This window comes from Cornus florida, unplaced genomic scaffold, assembly GCF_030987335.1.
Source record: "Cornus florida cultivar Cherokee Brave unplaced genomic scaffold, ASM3098733v1 CherokeeBrave_3.0.0_Hap2_Chr06, whole genome shotgun sequence".
NCBI classification, from domain to species: Eukaryota; Viridiplantae; Streptophyta; class Magnoliopsida; order Cornales; family Cornaceae; genus Cornus; species Cornus florida.
The window spans coordinates 70,319,055-70,344,389 of NW_026775576.1; the positions used below are offsets into that span (position 1 = coordinate 70,319,055).

Here is a 25,335-nt window from a genome sequence, read left to right on the forward strand (position 1 = left end):
GATTTGCATGTTAATATATTTGGAAAAAGTGAATGCTTTTAACAATTTTTTTTTTTTTACGAAAAAAGTAGAAGAGGAGAAAGTTGATAACATTAGTTATAAAAGAAAATAATCAGAAGAAAGAAAAAGATTTATAATTATAAATCTTTCATCTGTTTGGAAAAGGTAGTTAGAAATGCTAGAAAAGGATAAGCTGTTTTATTTTGTGAGTAATGAGCATAAAAACAAAATTCATTTGAAATGCTGTTTTTTGTTTTTTAAATAACAAAAAACAGATTGAAATTTTTTAAAAATGTTGTTGATAATTTTTAATACTGATTTCATCAAACCTAATAAAAACAATCTATTTTATGAATTCTTGACAATTAATTAGCTTAACCAAACAAACTCATTTTAACTTATCGTCGGAAGTAGTTGGTGAGTGTGAGAGAACACCACTTCCACTGTAAAAACCACCAATTTTTATATAGATTTTAGTGAATGTCCAACCAAAACATACTGTACAAAACAGAGACCAAGAACCAACTTTTTTTTATCGATCCGTCAAAACATACGGATTTACAGCAAGTGGCAGTGTACAAAGACCTGTATATACATACAAAATACAAAACAAAAGAAAATGGGAGGTGGGTGGCGGGTCAGAGTATGGTGGGCGGGTCGGTGAAAGCGAAATGGATCAGAATTATTGGTATTATGACAAAATTTCAAACCAATTAATTACCCAAACAATTCCTTAAAAAATCAATTCCAACCCAATCTCTCCCTCATATATACCCCTCCTCTCAATTCCCTTTCCACTCCACAAACTCTCTCCCATCAAAACTACTAACAGCTAGCTCTTTCTTTCTCTCTCTAGGTTCTCTCTCTCGCCCTGTTTCTCTCTCTAAACTTTCTGTTCAGCAAATGACGAAGGACGTAGGGGTGCCGGAGCAAGGCTCCTTCTCCGCCAAGGACTACCACGACCCGCCGCCGGCGCCGCTCTTGGACCCGGTGGAGCTGACCAAGTGGTCCTTCTACAGGGCTCTCATAGCCGAGTTCATTGCCACTCTCCTCTTCCTTTACATTACGGTTTTGACGGTGATCGGGTACAAGAGCCAGACGGATAACGCCGATCCCTGTGGCGGCGTCGGCATCCTCGGCATCGCTTGGGCCTTCGGCGGCATGATCTTCGTCCTTGTTTACTGCACTGCCGGCATTTCTGGTCGGTTTTCTCTCTCCCTCTCATTTTTCCTGGAAAATTTTCAACAAGAAAAGTTCTTAGTGGTGGTTACTTACTTCCGTTTTTTAAAAACAATTTAAACCATTTTTTGTTTGCTAAAAACTGAAAATCAAAAAAATTATATGAAATCTGGTTGATTGACAGCTTTTGAGAACTGATTTAGGAAAACTCAGTTAGAATAAAACACGTGTTCAAAAAAACAGTTTTCTATTGTTTAAATTGAAAATCAAGAAATTGTATTAAAATTTGCTTGTCTGATAGTTTTTGAAAACTAAATTATAAAAATTTATTTAAAAAAACTTGTTTAAAAAAAACTTTTCCCTTGTTGAGAGTTGTTTTTTAAGTGATAAATCAAGCACCTCCTAGTTTTTGTTTTCAAAAATTTATATACAAAACAAAAGTAATTAATTAATTAATTTATTTTTCAGTTGAAATTATTATTATTATTATTTAAAAATGAACAAAGCAGATTCTATATATATATTTTTAATTTATACGGAGTACTTTGTTTGAATGATATATATATAAATTTCCTTTTTGTTTTCGACAAAAAACTTAAAAATTGCCAAAAAAAAGAAAAAAAAAAGAAAAAAAAATTATACGGAGTAGTTTGTTTCAAGGAGGACTTATTTGTAATTGTGAAGTTTGTTTTGGCGCAAGTTAGCTTCTGATGCTAATGTTATGGTGGAATGCACAGGGGGTCACATTAACCCAGCAGTGACATTCGGGCTGTTATTGGCTCGGAAGGTGTCTCTGATCCGAGCTGTGATGTACATGGTGGCTCAGTGTTTGGGGGCCATCTGCGGTGCTGGGCTGGTGAAGGCCTTCCAGAGGTCACACTACAAGAGGTACGGCGGTGGAGCTAACGAGCTCGCCGAGGGGTACAGCACCGGCGTCGGATTGGCGGCCGAGATCATCGGAACATTCGTGCTCGTTTACACCGTCTTCTCTGCCACTGATCCCAAGCGGAGTGCAAGAGACTCCCATGTTCCTGTAAGCCCACAAATTTATACTTTTATATATATATATAGATATATATATGATTTTCTACATTTTTAATCACATAATCTGTGTCGTAAAAAGCACACAGCCCCACTCTACAATTGTGAACTAATTACTCAAAAATTATTCACTTTAGTTTGTAGGGTGTAATTTGTCATTTGATTTATTAAAAATTCAGACATGTTAGTAATATATATATATATATATATATATATGGTTTTTTTCAACTAAATGCAATGAGTTTTTTTCTGTTTTTTTCCTGACAAGAATAGAAAGACCAGCGATAATCAAGAATTGAAGATTTAAATAGTGTGTTACCATTTACAAATAGGAAAATAGTGTAGTAAAAACGTTTTCACATTCAGACAAAGTGTTATTGGAGTGTAAATATTATATACCTTAAAAGTGGTCCATTTTAATTATACCTTGATAATATGATATATAACAATTAGTTAATAGTCATGTATCATTTCAATTCCATGCCAAAGATTATCTCATAGTTGAGCGGTTTTTTTCCCTATAAATTCAATATAATGTTTCAAATTAAATTTTATTTAATTTTTCAATGTTGTAGTTAGAATTTTATTTTGATTGTTTTATTAATCAAATATTTAATAATTTTCTTGATATGTGATATATATAATTAAGTATCTACCAAAGAGGACAAAGTCCCTGTTTACCTACCCAAAAAGATTTATAAAGAAGTGTATTATTTAATTATTAGATTAATGCAATTTATATATATATATATATATATATATATATATATATATATGTATTTGGCATGCGCAGTGGGGTGGGTAAGAATTTGTGGTAGGGTAAAGAACTTGTGGTTGTCATTTGTGATGGCTAGAGGCCAAAAAGGGAACACTCGAGTTTGTCTTCTTTTTCCTTTAAGAGTGGTTAGTATGGGGCCCATGACCTTGATGTGGTCCATAGCTTCTATTATTATTTTTCCACACTTTAATGGTGGATTCTCCATGCTTGAGTCTTATCTATATCAATTTTGGGCCCATGACCTTGATGTGGTTCTGGCAACACCAACAATAACGTGAGGAATAGACGACGTTTTCTTTTGCAAAAAGTCCCCAAAAAAAAATCCTTATCCCCCCCCCCCCCCCCCCCCCCCAATTGAGTAAATATTGAGTTCGCTGTGCATATCACATTATCGATAATACTTGTCCAACGAGAACGTACAATATCAGCTTTTTGTTAGTATTTTTATACAATTCTATTTTCTAACTAGAGGCAAGCTAAATGGCCTCGCCGGAGATTCGCCCTCAACCCCTTTGTTTGCAAGGAAAAATAGTTAGCAAAATGCTTGTCTTGTAGAAAATTATTGCATTCATTTCAAACTAGAGCCAACTGTGGAAAAAGCTTTCCCTATATGTATTTCAACTTATGGTTTTGCCCTAAAAAAACCCTAGTGGCTAGTTTTATTTATTTTTTATTTTTTACTATGATGCACAATTGCACACACATTTGGACCTTACTTAACTAGCAATGATCTATTCCCACAATTGAAATGATTCATACTAATGTGGCTTTGTGTTTGGTTCCGAATTCTCAAGGTATTGGCACCGCTTCCAATCGGATTCGCAGTGTTCATGGTTCACTTGGCCACCATTCCAATCACCGGCACGGGCATCAACCCTGCCAGGAGCCTTGGAGCTGCAGTGATCTACGGCCAAAAAAAGGCGTGGGATGACCAAGTCAGTATATTCACCCAAAACCTCATTGTTCATCATCTTTTTTTTTTTTTTTTTTTCTCTCTTGATTAATAGTTATCTGACCTTAAGTATGTTTTGTTAATCTATTTTTCAGTGGATTTTTTGGGTCGGACCCTTCATCGGTGCAGCCATTGCATTCATCTACCACCAACTCATCTTGAGAGCCGGAGCCGCGAAAGCTATAAGGTCATTCAGGAGCAGTCCCCACACCTGATTTCTTAGAGAGAGAACTCATACTTCCTTCTTGATTGTGTTGTGGGAAAATTGAAAAGGAAGAGAGACGAAATGCGAAAAAGGAGATGAATAATGGATGATGGATGGTTTGTGCTATGTATGTATTTTGGAGGTTTCTTTCTTGAGCTCTCATTGTCTCTTGTTTTTTTTTATTGTTCATGACTAGATGTGAAGACGGACAGTATTTGAGGACCATCATGGAAATGTAGATAAAGTCTCTTTTGGAAAGGGAACCTTTTGTCTTATCAACATGTTTGTCTTGCTATACTCTACCTTTCAATCTAATTTTAAACTAGTTAATCTGTGGTTTTCTTTCTTTTTGTATGATTTTTAGGGTCATTCATTATGTAGTATTTGAAATGATCATTTGTCTAAAGTATGTCTTTAATTAGTAAAGTACGACTTAAGGGTCATTTGTATGATATAAGCATTTGAAATGATCATTTGTCTAAAAGTGGATTTTTTTATTAGTACGACTTAAAGGGTCCCCTTATGAAGCAAGCAATTGAAAAAACAAAGAAAGTAACTTTGTTTAATCAAAACATGAGATAAAGGTTAGGTGCTTGTGAATTGTGATGGATCACCATACCCTCTCACATTGCACATACAACATGATTCCAAGTGGGTTGGGCAAATAATTAAACTTTAAATGGGCCAATAATTAGGGGTTCAACTTGGGGTTGCCCGCCCTGGCCCGCGCCAAACCTAACCTCAATCCGACTTTGGATTAGGTTGGGCCAACTCGATGTAATCCAAACTTGGGTTTCAACTCGTGAGACCCAATCTGAATATTTACGGCCGAGCAGGTATACGGGTCAACCCATTTGTCTTATTTTTATTTTTATTTTTCAAAACATCGGCCTAATTTTTTTCCCTCTTTTTTCCCATTTGAATTTAATTTTAATTTTTTTTTTTTAAAAATATCATGGCAGAATATGTATGTATTAAGATATTTTTTAGTATTGAAAATGCAGTGTATTACTTACCATTAAAATTTTATAAAAATATAATAAGATGACATAAGTACAATAAAATTTTTATTAAAAAAAAGTTCAAAATAGGCTCTACCCATGAACCCGAATTCAAATATTTTTCGGATTGGAAAGCTTAATCTCTCTCTCCTACTTGCGTATTACGCATGTTCACAACAATTGATTCTTAAAAAAAAAAAATTATAGCTTAATCTTAACCGTCTATTCTTGCATCTAAAAGATCTCATCACGTTCTAGAATTATTCAGCCCCTCTTTCTTCTCTCCCAAACAAGAAAAATAAAAAGATTTGTAATCTTCAATTTGAGTTTCAAAATTAGTTAACCAAATTTAAAAAAAAAAAAAAAAAAAAAAAAAAAAAAATTCTCCACCCATTCCCAAACACACAATCAAAGCTAACTGACACAACTACATCATTCAATACTCTTTGCTATCAATCAATTTAGAGATATGTTAAAAAAAAAAATCACAACCAAACAACACCCTTTGTTTACAAATTTTTTTTTTCCACCCACCTACTCCCAACCACACCATCACAACTAAACAACCCAAATTGAAGATGAAACAATATGGCTTTGTGTTTGGTTCCGAATTCTCAAGGTATTGGCATCACTTCCAATCGGATTCGCAGTGTTCATGGTTCACTTGGCCACCATTCCAATCACCGGCACAGGCATCAACCCTGCCAGGAGCCTTGGAACTGCAGTGATCTACGGCCAAAAAAAGGCATGGGAGGACCAAGTCAGTATCTTTCCCCAAAATCTCATTGATCATCATCATTTTTTTTTTTTTTTTTTTTTTTTTTTTTTTTTTTTTTTTTTTTTAAGATTAATAGTTATCTGACCTTAAATTTGTTTTGTTAATCTATTTTTCAGTGGATCTTTTGGGTTGGACCCTTCAAAGGTGCAGTCATTGCAGCCTTGTACAACAAATTCATCTCGAGAGCCGGAGCCGTGAAAGCCCTGGGGTCATTCAGGAGCAATCCCCATACCTGATTTCTTAGAGAGAACTCATGCTTCCTTCTTGATTGTGTTGTGGGAAAAATTCAAAAGGAAGAGACGAAATGAGAAAAAGGAAATGAATAACGGATGATCGATGGTTTGTGCTATGTATTGGAGGTTTCTTTCTTGAGCTCTCATTGTTTCTCTTTGTTTTTATTGTTCATGATTAGATGTGAGGACGAGAGTATCTAAGGACCATGGAAATGTAGATAAAGTCTCTTTTGGATTATCGACATGTTTGTCTTGCTACTCTACCTTTCAATCTAATCTTAAACTAGTTAATCAGTGGATTTCTTTTTGTGCGATTTTTAGGGTCATTATGAAGCATTTGAAATGTGTGTTTTTAATTAGTAGGACTTAGAAACGGCGGTTATGAAGCAATTGAAAAAACAAATAAAATAACTTTTGTCTAATCTATAATACGAAAAGTATACACGGTATAATATGGTCATCCCACTCCATGAATGTGGTGAGGCTCATCACCACATTCATATTTAATATTTTTTTCAAAACAATACTAAGAGTATTTAATATTTTCTCCAAAATAATACCATGGGTATTTAAGATTAGACACTTATGATGAATACATACGACATGATCCCAAGTGGGTTGGCCTTAAAATTTACTGGGAAAAAACTTTAAATGGCCCAATAATTGACAAACATGCACGAGGCTTTGACTACAGCTAAAGATATGAATCATATCTTTGATGAGTCGATATCCATTTTCATTAATTGAGAGCAACCCCACCAGTGGGGTTGTTTCCCATTCCACACTTTATGCAAAGTGTATAACCACGTTATCAAATTTTTGTTGTACATTCATTTTTTCATTCTACAATTTATTATATTATTATTTTTAAAAATTTAAAATAAAATTTATTATTATTATTATTTTATTATTTTTTTCTAACAGTTTTATTCTCAACAACTAATACTAATGGCTATAATTATTTGCTCCGATTATATATTTAGACACAAGATTTTACATATATATATATTAAAAAACAATAATATTACTTATTTTCACGGTTATATTATGTTTGTCTTATTCTAACGGCTATATTATGTTTGTCTTTTTCCTAACAGATATATTCTGTTTGTTTTTTATTCAACAACTATATTCTTAATGGCTATATAAACAACTGATTCTCTCATTTTTTTCAATTACCAAGTCCACTTCTTTACATATTCGAATTCATTTTCTTTTCTTTGAGTTTTTATCTTTATTATAGAAAAAAAATGGCTCCATCATCACAAACAGAATATATCCGTTAGGAAAAAGACAAACATAATATAGCCGTTAGAATAAGACAAACATAATATAACCGTGAAAATAAGTAATATTATTGTTTTTTAATATATATATATATATATATATATATATATATATATATATATATATATATATGTAAAATCTTGTGTCTAAATATATAATCGGAGCAAATAATTATAGTCATTAGTAATAGTTGTTGAGAATAAAACTGTTAGAAAAAAATAATAATATAATAATAATAATAAATTTTATTTTAATTTTTTAAAAATAATAATATAATAAAGTGTAAAATGAAAAAATGAATGTACAACAAGAATTTGAAGTCTACAAAATAAATGTACAATCAATTACTAATAATGTGGTTATACACTTATTTTCACGGTTATATTATGTTTGTCTTATTCTAACAGCTATATTATGTTTGTCTTTTTCCTAACGGATATATTCTGTTTGTTTTTTCTTCAACAATTATATTCTCAATGGCTATATAAACAACTGATTCTCTCATTTTTTTCAATTACCAAGTCCACTTCTTTACATATTCGAATTCATTTTCTTTTCGTTGAGTCTTTATCTTTATTATAGAAAAAAAATGGCTTCATCATCACAATCTATTCCAGTGTCCGGGTCAATTTCTCCATTGAGTTCCTTTTCATCTTCTTACAGGGAATTTTTTTTTGAAGAACGTAAAAAAAGGATGAATGCAGTGATGCAACTGTTATTGCCTGAGAAGGTAAAAGCATTTTTTCGGCATCGTAAGAAAAGATATATTAAACGTGATCGAGAGGAAGCAGCCCAGCGACTATTCTAAGATTATTTTGCTGAAAATTTCACTTTTCCAACCGAGATGTTTCGTAGATGATTTCGGATGCGCCGATAGTTGTTTATTCGCATTTTAAACAGTGTTACATCATATGATGAATGGTTCATCTAGAAGCCTGATGCCCTCGGTCGTATGGGTTTCACTCCTATACAGAAAATGACAGTTGCAATACGCATACTCGCATATGGAATTTCAGCAGATCTTTGTGATGAGTACATAAAGATTTCTGAAACCACTGCGTTTGAAAGCTTGAAACGCTTTTGTGATGCTATAATTGCGGTGTATGCAGGGCAGTACCAACGTACACTGAACGAAGATGACATTGCACGTCTGCTTCGAGAAGAGGAGGAAAGAGGCTTCCCAGGTATGCTTGGCTCTATAGATTGTATGCATTGGGTATGGAAGAACTGCCTTACAGGGTGGCATGGCACACACAAGGAAAGAAATCATAAGGCTACCCTCATATTGGAGGCGGTTGCATCGAAAGAACTGTAGATCTGGCATGCTTTCTTTGGTATGGCTGGTTTAAACAATGACGTGAATGTCTTGGATCATTCCCCAGTATTCAATAGCCTGATCAATGGCACAATACCTCCGATTAATTATGAGGTAAATGGGCATCGATGTACAATGGGGTATTACCTATATGATGGTATTTATCCCAAGTGGGCAACTTTGATTTAGACCATCCCACACTCAATAATTGGTAAAGAGAAATTGTTTGCTAAAAAACAAAAAACTATTAGGAAAGATGTTGAACGAGCGTTTGACGTGTTGCAGATCAGGTGGGTTATGACGAAAGGACCTCTATATTATTGGGATAAAGAAGATTTAAACAAGATAATGAGAATGCGCATCATATTGCATAATATGATCATTGAAGATGAGCGCGGACACATTTTGTAATGGACACCTCCTCCGAATGAGCCAATATCCCTCCCACAATACATTCGAAACCCAACAATGTTGGCGGCACACATTTCCAGTCGTTTTAGAAGAATTCGTAATAGAGCAGAAAATGCTGATCTCAGAAGATATCTGATGGAACATTTGTGGAATTAATTTGGTGATGAAGATGTTTAAATTTGGTATAATCGAATAAAATATAATTTTTATATTATTATGCGAATTAATTAAATCAGTACGTGATAAAGATGTTTAAATTTATTAATTGAATAAAATGTTATTTTTTATATTATTATGCAAACTGATTAAATTATTATGTAATAAATAAATAAATAAAATTGGTAAGTCAAAAAGTACCTCATGCAAATTAAATGACTCTTTTTATTTATTTAGAAAAAATGACTTTTTTTTTAATTAATTAAAATATGACTATTTTTACATTAATTAATAAATCCAATACACATACAATAATTATTTTACACACCATCACACAATATCATTTTTTCATTTTATATCATTATCTCACACACAATGGCCCACGCAGTGGCCCACTGCGCCTGTCGCTTCTGCTCATTGTTAGGCACTACTTTATTCTTTAGCTGTGAAGACTGGAATGTGTAATATGAGATGGGCCTCACTAATGTGTAATCCGCATAGTAGAGCCTTTCATCCCACACAGACTCACATATTGTACACTTTGCTTATGCTGGGGTTGCTCTGAGGATGACAATTTGAGTGCAAGAATATACTGTAGTTACTTTGGTCAAAGTAATACCAAATTTTATTTTTTGTCTCGAGTTTTTTCAAAGCTCTAATATGGACCATGAGCATATCCATGTAAATTTAAGTCCAAATCTATATTTTAATATCTACACTCTTGCACCTACGCAGGCTACCTAAGGCTTCCATGAATGAATCAAAACTCACACCGATTTCTCACTGTGAATTTCATTATTATAATGATAAATTTTCACCCATTTGTATTTGCTTAAAGAACTTTACCCTTTGTCTCTGTAACACACCCCTTCTTCTCTTCTGTTTTTCTCCTTGCTCCCTTCCATGGGAGTAGAGAGGTGTCGTTTTGTCTTTTACAGCTTTAATAAACTCGGCGTGTGTCAATAAGTTTGATATGTGGGTATTTTTCGTACTTTTTTTTGTTTTTGTTTGGTTAGATCTACTCATGTTCAGCTTATTTCCGGCTAATATGAGCGGATCTGCTGTTTTTTCTCCGGTTAGATCTCTTATTTATGTCGATTTTGGTTGTTCTCAACTTGATCTGATTTTTTTCATTTGATTTGATCTTCTGGTTTGGGTGGTTTTCTTCTTATTGGAGGTGCCTTGTGGATGTAGTTTTAGAGTTGTTGCCTTGATGATGGTTAGGCCTTTGGGTCACTCATGTTGTTGCTCTTCTCTCGTGGTTGTTTTTGTTCTTGAGCTTTGACTCTTGTTCTCAACAAATTTGGACTATATTCTTCATTTTTTCTTGTTTTACTTTAAGATTTGTATGTCTTTATCTTTACTTTAAGATTTGTATGCCTAAGTTGATGGCTTGGCCTTTGTGTCTTTCCAATGATAATTTTTATTTTATTTTATTTTATTTTATTTGCATAGAGAATAAAAATTAAACATTATAGTAGTTAACAAAAGGTAAATATTGGCAAAATTCATTATCAACCTGGTAAAATCATCTATAAGAACAATTGAAAATCGTCACAGCTTGGATTTGGATTTTCATGCTATGTTCAACTACATGGAATAAGAGTTTTAAAATTAAAATTGGTAGAATTGGAATAAAATTTGGTTCAAAATTACTTAAAATTTAACTATTTTTTTTCTCTCTAATTTCGCCCATTCCAAAGTTCCAACTCCCCAAACACAACCTTAGTGAAAACATTCAAATCACAGACCCACGTTACGACTTTTCCCAAAGAAAAGCAACAAATCATTATCAAGTTTCCCGTGCTAGAAGCAAATTAATTGGTGTATGCATCAAGCATTCTGCCTCAGAAGTCTAAAAACTTTTACAACACACCTTCTCAAGCACAAGCAACAAAGCCCTCTCTAAAGTCTATACCCAACCAAAAGCCCATAAATTCAAAGCAAAGCAGTTTCAAAAAGCACCCACAACACCTAGAAAGAAATGGCACCAATCACCACCATCTTCTTCTTCTTCCTCCATTGTATTTCATTTCTCGCAAATCCTACTTTCCACTACTTCGCTTATCGGAACCGCCGGGAGATCTCGCCGTTCAATTTTGGATTCTCGAACCTGGATTTTCCAGTCTTTATATGACGTGAATGGACTCTACTCATTTCTAACACCAAAAGCAGCTTTTTCATGTGTTGTAGTCATGCCGGAGGTTGCAGGATTAATGCAGTTTGACACTATTGATGCAAATGGTACTCTGTATTTGAGATGTATATATTATGTGGGTGTGTATATTTTATTTTACTTTTTACTTGTAGAGCATTTCAAGTTCGAAGATCTTGTGTAATGGGTATGGGTATGGGTTCGGGTTCGCAATGTAATGGAATCGTTTATGGTAATTGTGAAATTTCATTAATCTTGCATACCATCTCATGTGCTGATTGGGGTGATTATTCCATTGCTTATATAATTGTGAGCAAGGGACTCAACCAACTATGAAGAGGGTTGAGATCAGAGGCCATACTCAAGTATCTATCTACTAGTTAGATTTAATTATGTCATGCTCGAGGGAGCTCAACACAATTAAATGTAGTTTTAATACATTAAATCTACTCATTCTAGATAAATTTAAGGGTAAACTATAATAACTTTTACCGAGATTTCGTCACGATATTGACCACTGCTAGATTTGTTAAGTTTGTAATTATATTTTTGTCCTTATATACATGTTGTATTTTATTACAATAAACACGTTTTTTAAAAATAGAATTGAAATTTAAAAGTTTCAAAATTGTTGATATTAATATTTTTGGTCGTTGACCGTTAACGAAGAAGAAGTATAAATTATTTACTACAAATCTGAAGAAAGATAAGTGTAATTTGACAAGTAAAGGACGAGATTTAATTATGTTTAAAATTTACAACATGTTGTAGTAGAGGACCCAGCATCGAAAGATCAAGAAGCTTCAATGCCTATTATCTTTCTTGTATTATAATTGCTTTCAGAAGAGATCATGTTAATGGGTTCCAATACATTTTGTCACCCGCAAGGTACAACAATATTTGCCCATAAATTAATGAGACGAGCTTTTAAACTACAGATTTGGGCTCAAGAACATATCTGATAAGTGTCCTTGAATATAATAAAAAAATTTACCCAATTCAAAATGATGGATTGTTTTATATATAATATATATGAATATATATATTTAGCCAAGATGGATTGTTATATTAATATCAAATAAATTCTTTGATATTGAAAGGATGTCCAAACATGTCCACGCCAAATTTTGTTTTATGAACATTTGGGTCTCAAAAAACCAAAAAAGAAAAAAAAAAAAAAATTGGGTCCCACTTGATTGCAGTTGGACTCTTGAATCGTTGGGCCCTCTGAATTAGTTAGGGACTTCGGGGTGTTTATTGGACCGGCTACAAACCTCCAAAATTACATAAATGACCTATTAATGTAATGAAAAAACTTAATGGGATTGTTTATTGTTGCACTTTTAACTTAATGGGATTGGCGGGATTGGGCCAGCCGAACTTATAGTCTTACTTTTAAGAAACGTTCTTATTGTACTTTTGCGCTTAACATGGCTTCAATTTGTTTAGGAAAATAAAATAAGAGGCTTCAATTTTGTAGTTTTCCATTTATTTTTTTATCCTGATAATAAGAGTTTCATATCTAAATTCCAAAAGGTTTAAAACGAACCAATTTTGTTTTTCCCTGAAAACACTAATCAATTTTCATGCTATTTCATTTAACGTTTTCAATTATGTGAAAATAAAAGATATGTTTTTTGAAAAACGGCCTTAATTGATACTCCAACAACTAATACTACCACGAAATTTCCTCATAATTAATACTTTAATAGAAGTAATGGACAAATCACACTTAATATTAAAGTGATCTCACTCTTAAAAAAAAAAATCAGTTTAAAATACTTTCAAATAAAAATATACCAGATGATTAAAGATAATTTTAAATTTTAACTAATTGTTTTTTTTTTTTTTTTTCAAAGGACGTGCGTATGGTTGCACTATTTAAGTTACGTATGCGATTTGAAAGTGAGACCTCAAGGAGTTTTTGAATTCTTGCCAACACCACTTTGCCTTTAAGAACAAAATTTAAATGATTTATATGATCATGAATTTTATTATAAAATTTTAACTTATAATTCTCATACCATCCTTTTAAAAACTGCACTCTCGTATTATTTATACATGATCATAAAAAATATAAAGAATAATAATAAAAACTGTCACGAGGACGACCCCACGATAGCATTCCTCATTAATAGGTTATGTTATTTGAGCTATCGACAATGACACTGCCCTATTTTAAAACAAAAGCCAAATTCAATTCAATTAATTTCTCTTGATACATCCGCACAGTATGGGCTAGAGAGAGAGAATTCATTTCATTTGCCCTTGCACAAACAAGAGAGAGAAAGATGCATCTATGGCCATCGATGAGGATCAGGAACTCATTCAAGCTCGATTACCTGAAGAAATTGGAATGGAACCTCCATAGAATGAAGACGGAGAAGCACCAATCTCCCAACAGTATCAATCAAGAGAAACTCTTGGATAACGATCAAGAACAAGATGTTTCTGTCGACCCAAAAACCGATTCACACAGTGTTTTTACTGGGCCCGTTTTATTCTGCCGAGAGCTACTCATGATCCTCTCTTGCTGCTATTGTTGTTTCTGCTGTGGAGGTAACCCCCCGCTCTCTCTCTCTCTCTCTCTCTCTCTCTCTCTCTATATATATATATATATATATATATGTATATATGTTTTGATGAATTAACTTGTTGGTTTACTTAATTTATGAACTGGGTTTTGCTGAATTGATATATTTTGTCTATATACATAATACACACAATTCTACATGTATTTTAATTTGTTGGTTTACTATATTTATGAATTGGGTTATGCTGAATTGATATATTTTGTTAAGGTAGATTAAGCTATATGTTTTTTTGAGATCCAATATTCCAATTGCAGTTAACTCTATTAGTTCCTTATAGATAGTATTGTTGGCCTCTCATTTCAAGTTTATTTGGAAGGTCAAGCTTGATGACCGGTCTCCTTTGTGCATAATATATAAAAGCTGAGTGAAGAGCTTCTGAGCGATTTAGAATTCATGAGATGGAAGTATAATTGACTGACGAATATACTTAGATATATATAATAGGGGAGATGATGAGTAGGTTTGTAAATTGTGAATCAACACAATACCATAGGGTGATGATAGAACTTTTCAACACTCATATTAGCATTTTTGTTGGCACAATTTAGGTTCTCTGTTTTGGGTGCAAAGTACAGACAAACAGGGAGAACAATGAATGGAAAAATGACAAGGACAGAATGTGTCTATCTACTGATATGTGATACTTGATATTAGTGTCATAAGTGTGCCTACAATTGGAGCTTATTTTAGCCTTTCCTTGTATCTTACCATTTTTCTCTCTAATCCTTTGAATTCCTTAAGCAATTCGTAAAATGATTCTTGTGCATGAAACTAGGGAGCATGGTTACTCCATTTAAATTGCAGATAACAAGAAGATTAATATTGACCGAGAGATACATTTAAGCATTTCAAGACAATATTGATGTCCATTAGTGGGTAGTAACCGATGATAATACACATTCCTTTTGATTTATGGCAGTGGACCCTTCTATGTCATCAGACCATCATGATTTTGATGGGATATTATCGAAAACACTACTGGTGTGACTAGGGTGTATTCTCTGGTATGTTTTGTAACCATTTGGCCTCATAAGTTTGGTAGTAAATTACTAGGTTGGTTCTACTCAAATAAGTGATATAAATGAGTGAATGTGGTTTTCAATGTGATGAATTTGAGATAGAAGGTGGTCAAGTGACTAATTATGATGCGAAAAGCAAATGAGAGAACACCTGTTGATTTTTGTTAGTTTTTGAATTGAATGAGAATTGTAATTACAAAAAGAGGAAGTCTATAATGAGGGTGATTAGTGAGCTCGCATCCTGGTACATATTGGATTGAGAGGCTGACCTCACAACTTCACAATTTAATGGCTATAAGGGTGCAAGCTCAGTGACAGCATCCCTGTAGAGCTTTTTCCTAATAAAAAGAGAATGTTGGGTTCAATAATGAAAAGAAAGAAGCTGATATTGGTCTTGTTATTCATTTATGCCATAGATTTTTCAGTTTGTCTAGCTTCAGGATTAAATTACTGCATCTATCCAATATCCATATAGACATACGCAGCAGAATAGTATGTTACAAGCAGCATTGACTTCTTGTACGTGGACTGCAATACTACAAGGATGAGCAAAGAATGTGCTTATGAGCATTTTAACTTGATACTCTTTTTCCCCAAAACTGTTGCATTCATATTTTACCTATGGATTATTAAAGTACATGCATTGCTGTGAATTTTGCATAAGTATGTTCAAGGACTGGGGAGAATATCAACATTGTTGTGCCAATCGGTGGGTTTTGATTAGGGTAGGAACATGGGATTAAGTATATATGCCACTGTCCTTATAGAAGAACTGATGAAGAGTGTGATACAACGAGGAAAAATAATTTGTGTGGAAGTTTCTTTAGTTAGGGAAAGGATGATGTTTGGAAATAATCAGCTTGAGGAGATTAGAGTAGTAGTCCAGAGAAGAAACTAACATTCCCACATGAATGAAAGGTTTTAATAGTTAAATTTTCTGCATAACTCTTACAACTTCCGCTGAATGTTTCTATTCTTTCGAGCATACGTAATAAAAATAGCTCGAATACATTGAAATACACATGATAGAAAATTTATTTAATTAACACCAAACGATGTGCTAACATATATTTAAATGTATGTATACATATATATTGATTGATAGGGGAGCTAAGAATAAGTGTCTTATGATGACTTTCTTATTGTTTTAAGAACTATAGTTTTCACTTTTCTGACAGGATTTTCGCGATGCCACTAAAATTCAGATATGGTTATTTTTAATTTGTATTTGCCTCGGTCTTCCTTATTAGGTGGATGTCATGATAGTTTGTCCTTAAAATCAGATCTTTTGGCATATAGCTGTACTTGAAATAATTGAGGACCCTGCCAAGGAAATTGCCTTATAAATTTATTTTTCATCCAAAAGAAAAAATAAATAAATAGAAATTTAGAGTACACATTGCTGTCATGGAGAGAGGTGAAGTGAGTGAGGACCCGTGTAGATATTTTCCACTTTCTACCCTCTCCGTGCTCATGATTTTCAAAACACGTTTACACAAGTAGGAGGCATCCCCCTTATGAGTGCGAGCAACTTCTCCTCCCAGGCGATGTGAGATATCACAGTGAGTTATTTGCTAAAAAGCAATAGAAAACAGAAAAAGAACGTGTCTCTAAACTTAAAGACTGGTGCACGATTTATGCAGAAACGATGACTCAAATGATTATCCCTTGCCATACTCACAACTATGTCTTGTTCTTTTTTTTTCTTTCCCAAAGGTAAATGGTAATTGTATATTGAAGAAACTTTACAAGGCCCAAGTTAGAGGCCCAAGAGAGAGACTGTTGAGCAATGGTAAGCCCAGTCTGGTGATCGAATGCAGAGGGTGGCAAAGGAACTTTGCCAACACTGCCCAGTCAGGTGGATGAGGTGGTGGTCAGAGCCCATTTCCAAGCTATTCGAGCTACAAAAGGGCAATCAAGTTTCAGCATGAAACAACCATCTCTCTTACTACATAGTTTGTTCTATGGAGTAAAGAGTTAGCCGTTAGAGAGACATTACCAAAAATCCTTGTGTTTTACTTGAGCCAAACATGTATACCAAAGCAAAGAGAGAGTTAGCTTTTCCATTCCTAGTGTTGTGAAGCCCATGCTATTAAGGATATAAAAAGCACATTTTGACTGGAAGTAACTCTAAATAGGGGCAACAGAGGGACATTGAAAGAACAAGTGGGGCAGACAAGCAAAGGGCACGTGAGTTGGGTATATGGAGGCGAGTGATTTTTGGTCAAGAGTGGGTAACTTTTGGAGGATAGCCAACCATAGCATGAAGCTATGCTTCAGAATGAAAGGTTGAAACCAAGATGGGGCAGGGAAGGTAAGGTTGATGGAAAAGGAATTTCAAGGTGTGTGGGATAGTTACTTTTCCTGATTGGGATGGAATGCACTTGAATTTGTTGATTCTGTATAAGAATTGAAGAGGAAGAGTGTGTGGACTGAATAATTGAGGAATGCAATTGTCTATGGAAGGTGAGAAAGACCAGTTGTCTATGGACCTTCAATTGCTTACTATGGTGTGGGAGTCGATTGCAGATTCTTGTAATTAAGCTGCAGTCAATAGGAGGTGCAAAGGGCCAAGGTAACACCAACTGTCAAACCATAAATTGGTTTGTTGGACATTGCCGATTTCATATTTGACAAGAGCTTGGATGAAGTAAAATCACCATATTATCTAACTTCTGCTCTTATCTTTTTTCAATGCAGATCACAAAACCAGCTCTCTCTCTCTCTCTCTCTCTCCATTTTTCCCTTGGAGCGTTATCACCGAATGGTTAAATAGTATTTTCTCATCATTCTCACAAAAAATAAAGGATGGAATTCAAGTCGCCATTGGGTAGAGGGCGTGTGTCGTGTATGTGCTTGACTCATTTTGGGTGATCCCTCTTGTCCATGCTGCAACAGCTATAAAAAGATTGGAACCATATCTTACTGAATAAAATAATGAAAGACATAGGGGAAAGCCCCTTACTCAATTCCTTTTTCTTTATTTATCTATCATAGTATATGGTTTACTACGAATTAGAAGAAGTTAATGAGCTAAGCTGCTTGAGGATTACGTGTATGCTTAAAAGTTGCTTTTTTGTTTCATGTTTGATATTCTAAAGTTTTATCATCATACAAAGTAATGGTCCCTAATTCATTTATTTACTGTATTTTATTTAAATAGTAAGTACATATATCATATACTCGTTATGCTTCAATGTAAAATGCAATATACATATATGTATATAGATTTGTGTGTTTTTTAAGGAAAAAATGAAAATTATGTTGTTTTCAATTTGTTATACATTAAAAAGGTCTAGTGACTTAAAAAGGTACTTATATTGAGCTATATTCATTCAAAGATTCAATCTTTATTCATTAAAACACGTTTTGTGACTTCAAAGTGAACTCGAATAAGTTTAACTCAAAACTCTCATTTTATTTCAAAGATTAAATCTTTACATATTAAAAAGGTCTAGTGAATTAAAAGGTACTTTGATTGAGATATTTTCGTTGACCCCTGAAAAACCCTGTAGCCAATTTTCATGTGTTGAACCTCAAATTACACAACAAAGTAGCCTGAGTAGGTATAATGGTTGCAATGCACTATCTCAAACCCTTGTGTAATTGTGTCATAAAAGACAATACACCCTTGTGTGATGATTTAAGCCTTGCAGATGGTAGAACACCATGAAAGCCTTGTATTAGAACATATTTTGGTAGGGATAATCAGTAGATGACCATCACCAACCAATAAGCTATCTTGAGTGCCGACCACTAATAAAATATATATGTTTCATCTTTGAGTAATTTTGGTATTATTGAATTGTACTTATATGTTTATTTAAATGAGTTTCGATTTGGTCAAGGCTTAGACCCTTGTTTTCTATCCATAACACCCTTACCAATTTATAGCCATCCTCCAAACGGCTAGGATGCATTACAATCCATGGAAAAGATCTAGTCTCTAGAACTCTTCACATCTTCACCAAAATCTCTACATATTTACAAATTCTTCAAATCCCTAAGCTCTTCTAGAATCTTTTTCAATTTACCAACTTCTACCAACTCTCCAATGTTCTAAAATCCTCCATTGTTCTCTACAATACTCCACAATCTCCACACAAATGTGAAACACTCTAGAACTCAACTTTACTCATGCCATGTAGACGCCAGAGTCCTCCTTAGTGCTAGTGTGTTGCCTGCGTGGCGCAACCTCCCTGCAAATAGGTGAGGCGTGATACTGTGCTCAAGTTTCTTATTACAATGTTGGGTATTATGAAACTGTTTTCTACTGGACTGAAATAGATTTGCTCAATTTGGGTGGTGTTTTATGCTCTGTCTTTTGATCATTTTTGTGGTTTAATCTCTTTATACTTGCAGGTGTGTGTATCACTGATATCTAAGTGAGCCTTCTTTGATATTAGATTTAGGAAAGATTTGCATACAACATTTTTATCCCTGCAATTGCTTTGGTTACCTCTGATATTTAGTGTTTTTCCTCTTTGCAGTTTTTGATGAGGAAGAAAACTGACAATACCTCATTTGGGAGCATTTCTGGTCATTGAATCCCCCTTGGTACAAGTGAGATTGTGAAAATAAATTGATAGGAAACGATATTTTACAAAGCTTTTTAACTGCCTTATTAGTTGTCTCTTATCGTGTAAGTTAGTAGTTTAGTTTGAATTTTACAGGAAACTATGCTGATTTTTCACTTTGGTATCAAATTTGGGTGATCTGATTTACTTATGTAGTGGTTATTAGATAGTGTTGTGATTTGTATAGTTTGTTAGCACAAATGATGGTGTAAATAGTTCTTTGAAATATATTAGCCAAGAATATTGATCAATCAATTTGCACGGTTATATGCTTCTTCATAATCATCTCACTCATTTTGGCTACAATTGAATTTTTGTTTCTATATTACGTTTTGCTTCATTGTATTTGATGGCCATCCCTTTCCGCGTGCGCTCTCGCTCCTTTTTTCATTATTTGTGACTTAATTTTGCCGCTTTCGCGTTCCTGCTCTTGCTCCCACTCCCACTCCCGCCTACGCTTTATGTAACTTAGCTCTCACATAGAATGTCATTTTCCATCCTTCCATTTATATATATATTTTTTTCTATCAAATCTTTGACAAACAAGTTGTGATTACAACTGTCTTCCTCTCTCGATCCAAATTCCAAATGTATAGTTGGGCATTCTGAACTGGTCACTAATATTTAGAAACCTCTTTCATTTTTTGTTTGTTTGTTGTTGTTTGTGTGTGGTAAGGTTATATTTTTGAATGGTTATAAATTATAATGCTATTATATTAATTTGTTGTATTTAAAATTTATCTCTAATCTAAAGAAGCTAAACGGATTATATAGGAGTTGAACAAAGTTTATTTGTTGTGTTTAAAAGTTGCGTTTCCTATTATTAGGGTTTATAGTTCCTTATATTACCATATTGATAAAGCTTGGATTCTTCTTCCATCAATGTTTTAATTGATAGAAAGAAGAAACAGATAAAACCAGTGCAAAAAAGGACTTTTGGTTGGCTTTTTTCAGTTTTCTGTTTTGTAAGAAGTAAAATGTGAAAAATTGTACAAAAATTTGTTTGGCTAGTAGTTTAATTCTTTGACAACTCTTTTTAAAAATTTGAACCAAGCAAGCCTTTTTTTTTTTTTTTTTTTTGGTGGCCTTACAATATCATATACTTTCAACTATCCACTTTGAAATTTTGAAAACCTGCCGTTAAAAGGAAATTCCCAATCTCCTTTGAATAAATGGAACGTTTATTTTATTTTATTATTAGGTAGTATTAATTTACTCCCTTGGACCTAATTCAATGGGTCCCTATTTGATATTCTTATTTAAGGGAGGATATGAGTTTAATGTATTGTCACTTTTGAAAACAATTCAACATTATATTTTCAAGTTGGGAAATATTTGAAAACTAAAGTTCATATTTTGAACAAACTTTAGCTTTTCAAATGACGAGTATACTACGAGTTTTGTGGTCTCTATGTCTCAAAATGGATTTTCGAGTCCCGAAAGGAAAATGGATAAATGAGTTTCTTATAATTGACAAAAATAATAATAATAAAAAGATAAATAAATGACAAACCCATATCCACTTGTTGCAAAACTGGTGTTGAATTTTAGAATTCATATTGCTTTTTAAGTATTTAGAGAGAGATGGAAAGATAGATTTTGATACATATACACAAAAAATTTACAAAGAAAATAATTTTATAAATTAGTAATAGATGTTGTATTAATAATGTCATAAAGCAATGATTATTTTACTTTCCGAAATACAACAGAATTACTTATAATATCCTATACTCATTCCAGTACTCCGTCACCTTCCTTAAAATTAAACTTCGAAATCTTAGATTCATCAACCACGGTTTAATTTTGCCTTTGTTAGGCGCTGAATGTTATACATTTTAACCTATTTACTTACATGTTTTATTCTCTTAATAATAGTTTATTTGTAATTTTACATTATTTTTAGGGTAAAGTGCATTAAACCCCCCTGAACTATTGGTCATTTGCAAGAAACCCCCCTGAACTACAAAAAACCCCCTAAACTATGATTTTGTTGCAATTTATCCCCTTGAACTATTGGTCATTTGCAAGAAACCCCCCTAAACTACAAAAAATCCCCCTGAACTATGATTTTATTGCAATTTACCCCCCCGAACTATGATTTTGTTGCAATTTACCCCCATGACATCAACTTCCGGTACCGAAAATTTTGAAAGACCAGTTTATCCTTATAACACGTACACTGCGTCGTTTTAACTTATACACTTCTTACTTTTTTTTTTCTGCCAAAAGATGCCTTTCACCCAACACAACCCAAAACTGAGAGCTAGAGAGAGAGAGAAGAGACCAAAGAAATCCGAGGTCGGCGGGATGGCTCAGTCTCGGATGATGGCGGCTTGTGCGCGGAGGACTCGGCTGTGATGAGAGCTCGGTTGACTCGGCCGTGAACTGTGGAGGCGGCGGCTAGCTCAAGGGGGCTCGGCGGTGAACTGTGGACGGCTATGTGCTCGAAACATGGACGGCGATGTGCTCGGCTATGGAGATGGCGGAATGGGCCGGCGAGATTGGAATGAATGGTGGAATGGACTGGCGAGCAAGGTGAGCTGAACGGCGGACAAGGCGGTGACGGCAATGGGCTGACGCAACGGTACAGAGAAGTGCGATATATATGGCCGACGGATCTGGCTAGTGGTGCAGCGGCTATGATCGAGCTATAACAGGAGACCCACCGATCCCAGCAACAAATTCCTCGGCTTCATCGTCCCTTTCAGTCAATCGATTCGCGTGGATGGGGTAAACTGCAAAAAAATATATAGTTCAGGGGGTTTTTTTGCACATACCCAATAGTTCAGGGGTTTTTTTTGCAACTTTTATAGTTCAGGGGGGTTTCTTGCACATACCCTAATAGTTAAGGGGGTTTTTTTACAATTTTTATAGTTCAGGGGGGTTTCTTGCACATACCCCAATAGTTCAGGGGGGTTTAATGCACTTTACCCTTGTTTTTATTTATTTTAGGGCTATAATTGTAAAATTAGTCAAGACCAGTGATTTTGAACTTTAAAAGATGACATTCCGTGGAACTAAGCAATTTTGAAGATCCAAATCTAATTATACTTAAAAAATAGTCCAAAAGAAGTCACAAGCTGATGAGAATGGAAAGAAGAAGAAAAGGAAAAAAGCAAAAAAAAGGAAAAATTCCACCTTAGTCCTGCTTTTTAACCTCAAAGACAAAGAAGTCCTAAAAAAAAATTTATAGGACAAAAAAGTCCTACTTTACAAAAATATTTCCAATCAAGTTCTAAACTAAATAGAATCCCTATTTTACCCTTTCCATATTCCCCTCACCCTCAAACCCCTTTCTCCCTTAACCAGTCCGGGAATCCATTTGAGGAACCAAAGGTTTGACTCAGTTGGGTGGTTTAGCTGCGACGACGACGACGACGATGAGACCACACTTTTCTCCTCAAAATCTCTTTCCTCTGATTTGTCTGGTTGGTCTTTTTACCAAAACAGAGCTCGTTGTGACCGCCAAATTGCGCGAGTTCACCAACACAGCCAAGTCCTCCGTTCCGAGTCAGTTGGCCAATTCTTGCCGCCGTTCGTCTCCACTGGCTGAGTTCATCCTCGCCGAACTCACTGCCAGCCCGTCCCCGCCGGATCCATCACAGTCGCTGTTCTCGACTGCTGTTCCATCCCGCCAAGCCGCGCAGCAAGCTTATAGCCGAGCTTCTTATTCCATCACCAATCAGACCATCACGGCTGAGCTCTCACTGGCCAACCCCTCCATCGCGGCTGAGTCCTCGACATCGTCCAAAGTCGAACCCCCTTCAGCCTTCCTTCTTCCTTGATTGAAGCTCTTTTCGAGCAAGGTCGTCTGGTTGCCCCCTTCTGTAACGATTTTCGCGATGAGATCGGGATATATGTGTGTGTGTGTGTGTGTGTGTGTGTGTGTTGGTGTTTGGGGGGGGGGGGGGGAAGATGAGGAACAGAGAACGGAGATAGGAGAGACACCTTATCGGCAACTATGGGCTCCATGGATTCCGGTGACCCCATCGATTCTGGCAGCGATTTGCAGATTGTCCTCACTGGCAAATCGATCCGCAGCAACGGGAGCGATTTGCCGTGGTGGCGGCGATTTGCGGCAGTGAAGTTATGGCAGCTTGCAATATGCAGCGACGACGTTGTTGCCGCCTTGTGTATGTATATGGTTAATTTATTCTCACTAATTGGATCTTATAATTAAATTACATTAGTTGTTGATGTTTAATTTCCTGCTCTCTATTATTTGGTTCCTTCTTGTTCGTCTTTTTTTTTTTTTTTTTTTCCTTGATTTGACATAGGATTGCTTAAGGGAGAAAAGGGGTTGAGAGTGGGGGGAATATGGAAACGGGTAAAATAGGGATTCTATTTAGTTTAGGACTTGATTGGAAATATTTATGTAAAGTAAGACTTCTTTGTCTTATAAATTTTTTTTTGGGATTTATTTGTCTTTGGGATTGAAAAGTAGGATTAGGGTGGAATTTTCCCAAGGAAAAATCCTACTCTAAAAAGGAAACTTTCACCTAAGTTGGTAATTTGAACCCGTTTTGGTAATCTGGATGTATCTCTTTCCTCGAGTGTCAAAACAGCTAAATTCTTATAAGTGTTGAAAGGAAATTCAAAGAGTTACAATTTTGTATTTCACGAGGATTCCATAAAACAGCTGTTTACCTTGTCAAAATTGGGCTGGAAGTCTGTACGAATTTTGGAGTCCTTATTTGTCAGAATTTTTATGTATGTCTTCTATATGAAAAAGTAAAGGGAATCCTCTACAACATTGAATGATCATACAGAGGAGCTTGAGGCGGAGATCAGAAGAGAAGCATTCAGAAGCAAGGAAGTGATCAATTCATGGCGGTGAAGATGTCTTCCTTAACTATGAAGAATTCTACTCCAGTCATGCTTGGCTAAACGTTTTGCTAGGGTTGTGATGTAGCCCTAGCTCAGTACACTAGTTTGATTGTATTTATTTATTGGAGAACAATTTTTATTATGCATGATTGTGTAATCTATTGAATTTTTAATTGACTTTTCAATAAAAATCGATTTTAGAGTTTTAATTCAATTATAAATATTTTTCTATCTTGTCTTAAATATTTTAATCTTGTGATTGAACACAACTCATTCACTTCTTGTAGTTGTGAATGAGATGATTACACAATGGTATTTATCTGAATATGATGTTAGAGATTTGATGGATTATGAATGAGATGATTATACAATGGTATTTATCTGAATTTGATGTTAGAGATTTGATGGATTATGCCTAAAAAAGATAGACCATGATACACCATAGAGTAAAGTAATTAGGTAGATGGTTTATACTAATCGGAGATAGTCAATGCTTAGCTTTAAATTATATTATTTTCTAGCTGAATTAATATGTGCTTGTAGCTCTGATTAATTCCTTATGCATGTTATATGATATATCTTCAACAAATTGATGCAATTGACTGGTGGTACAACGTTAGTGGTTAAATCATACCCCTAGTTCTCTCTCTATTTTTTACATCCTATTTAATCATTGTTCTTTAGTTTATTTTATTTTTCTATTTATTAATTTAGAATAAATCATCACAATTCGATTATCCTACTTTCAAGTTAATTTGGAATTTAAGAAATTTATTGACAAACTTAAATTACACAAGTTCATTGGGTACGACACCCCTACAAGT

General features: G+C 34.4%; 3 protein-coding genes across 3 annotated transcripts; all 3 read left to right on the top strand.

Moving 5' to 3' along the window:
• The first annotated feature begins 779 nt into the window (after nt 1-779).
• Nucleotides 780-4,485, top strand: LOC132311932 (probable aquaporin PIP2-5). Its single transcript, XM_059810086.1, has 4 exons — nt 780-1,201; nt 1,917-2,212; nt 3,793-3,933; nt 4,046-4,485. Exons 1-4 carry the CDS (start codon nt 904-906, stop codon nt 4,163-4,165), a joined length of 855 nt encoding a protein of 284 aa, XP_059666069.1. The 5' UTR covers nt 780-903; the 3' UTR covers nt 4,166-4,485.
• A 1,233-nt stretch (nt 4,486-5,718) lies between these two features.
• On the top strand, nt 5,719-6,479 carry LOC132314298 (probable aquaporin PIP2-5; the record flags this gene model as incomplete). Its single annotated transcript, XM_059813173.1, has 2 exons — nt 5,719-5,916; nt 6,051-6,479. Coding segments are annotated over 2 exons (318 nt in total), but the record flags the coding sequence as incomplete, so codon positions are not given.
• A 7,198-nt stretch (nt 6,480-13,677) lies between these two features.
• LOC132311936 (uncharacterized) lies at nt 13,678-19,832 on the top strand. The gene is made up of 2 exons (XM_059810092.1): nt 13,678-14,050; nt 19,595-19,832. Exons 1-2 carry the CDS (start codon nt 13,783-13,785, stop codon nt 19,615-19,617), a joined length of 291 nt encoding a protein of 96 aa, XP_059666075.1. The 5' UTR covers nt 13,678-13,782; the 3' UTR covers nt 19,618-19,832.
• Nucleotides 19,833-25,335: the final 5,503 nt, after the last annotated feature.

What these genes read in the sequence shown, in the direction of transcription:
- LOC132311932 (XM_059810086.1), top strand. Translation starts at nt 904, where the DNA reads ATGACGAAGGACGTAGGGGTGCCGGAGCAAGGCTCCTTCTCCGCCAAG. An exon ending in CTGCACTGCCGGCATTTCTG is followed by an intron (nt 1,202 to 1,916) that starts GTCGGTTTTCTC and finishes TGGAATGCACAG; the next exon opens with GGGGTCACATTAACCCAGCA. An exon ending in AAAAGGCGTGGGATGACCAA is followed by an intron (nt 3,934 to 4,045) that starts GTCAGTATATTC and finishes TCTATTTTTCAG; the next exon opens with TGGATTTTTTGGGTCGGACC.
- LOC132311936 (XM_059810092.1), top strand. Translation starts at nt 13,783, where the DNA reads ATGCATCTATGGCCATCGATGAGGATCAGGAACTCATTCAAGCTCGAT. An exon ending in TTGTTGTTTCTGCTGTGGAG is followed by an intron (nt 14,051 to 19,594) that starts GTAACCCCCCGC and finishes TCCTCTTTGCAG; the next exon opens with TTTTTGATGAGGAAGAAAAC.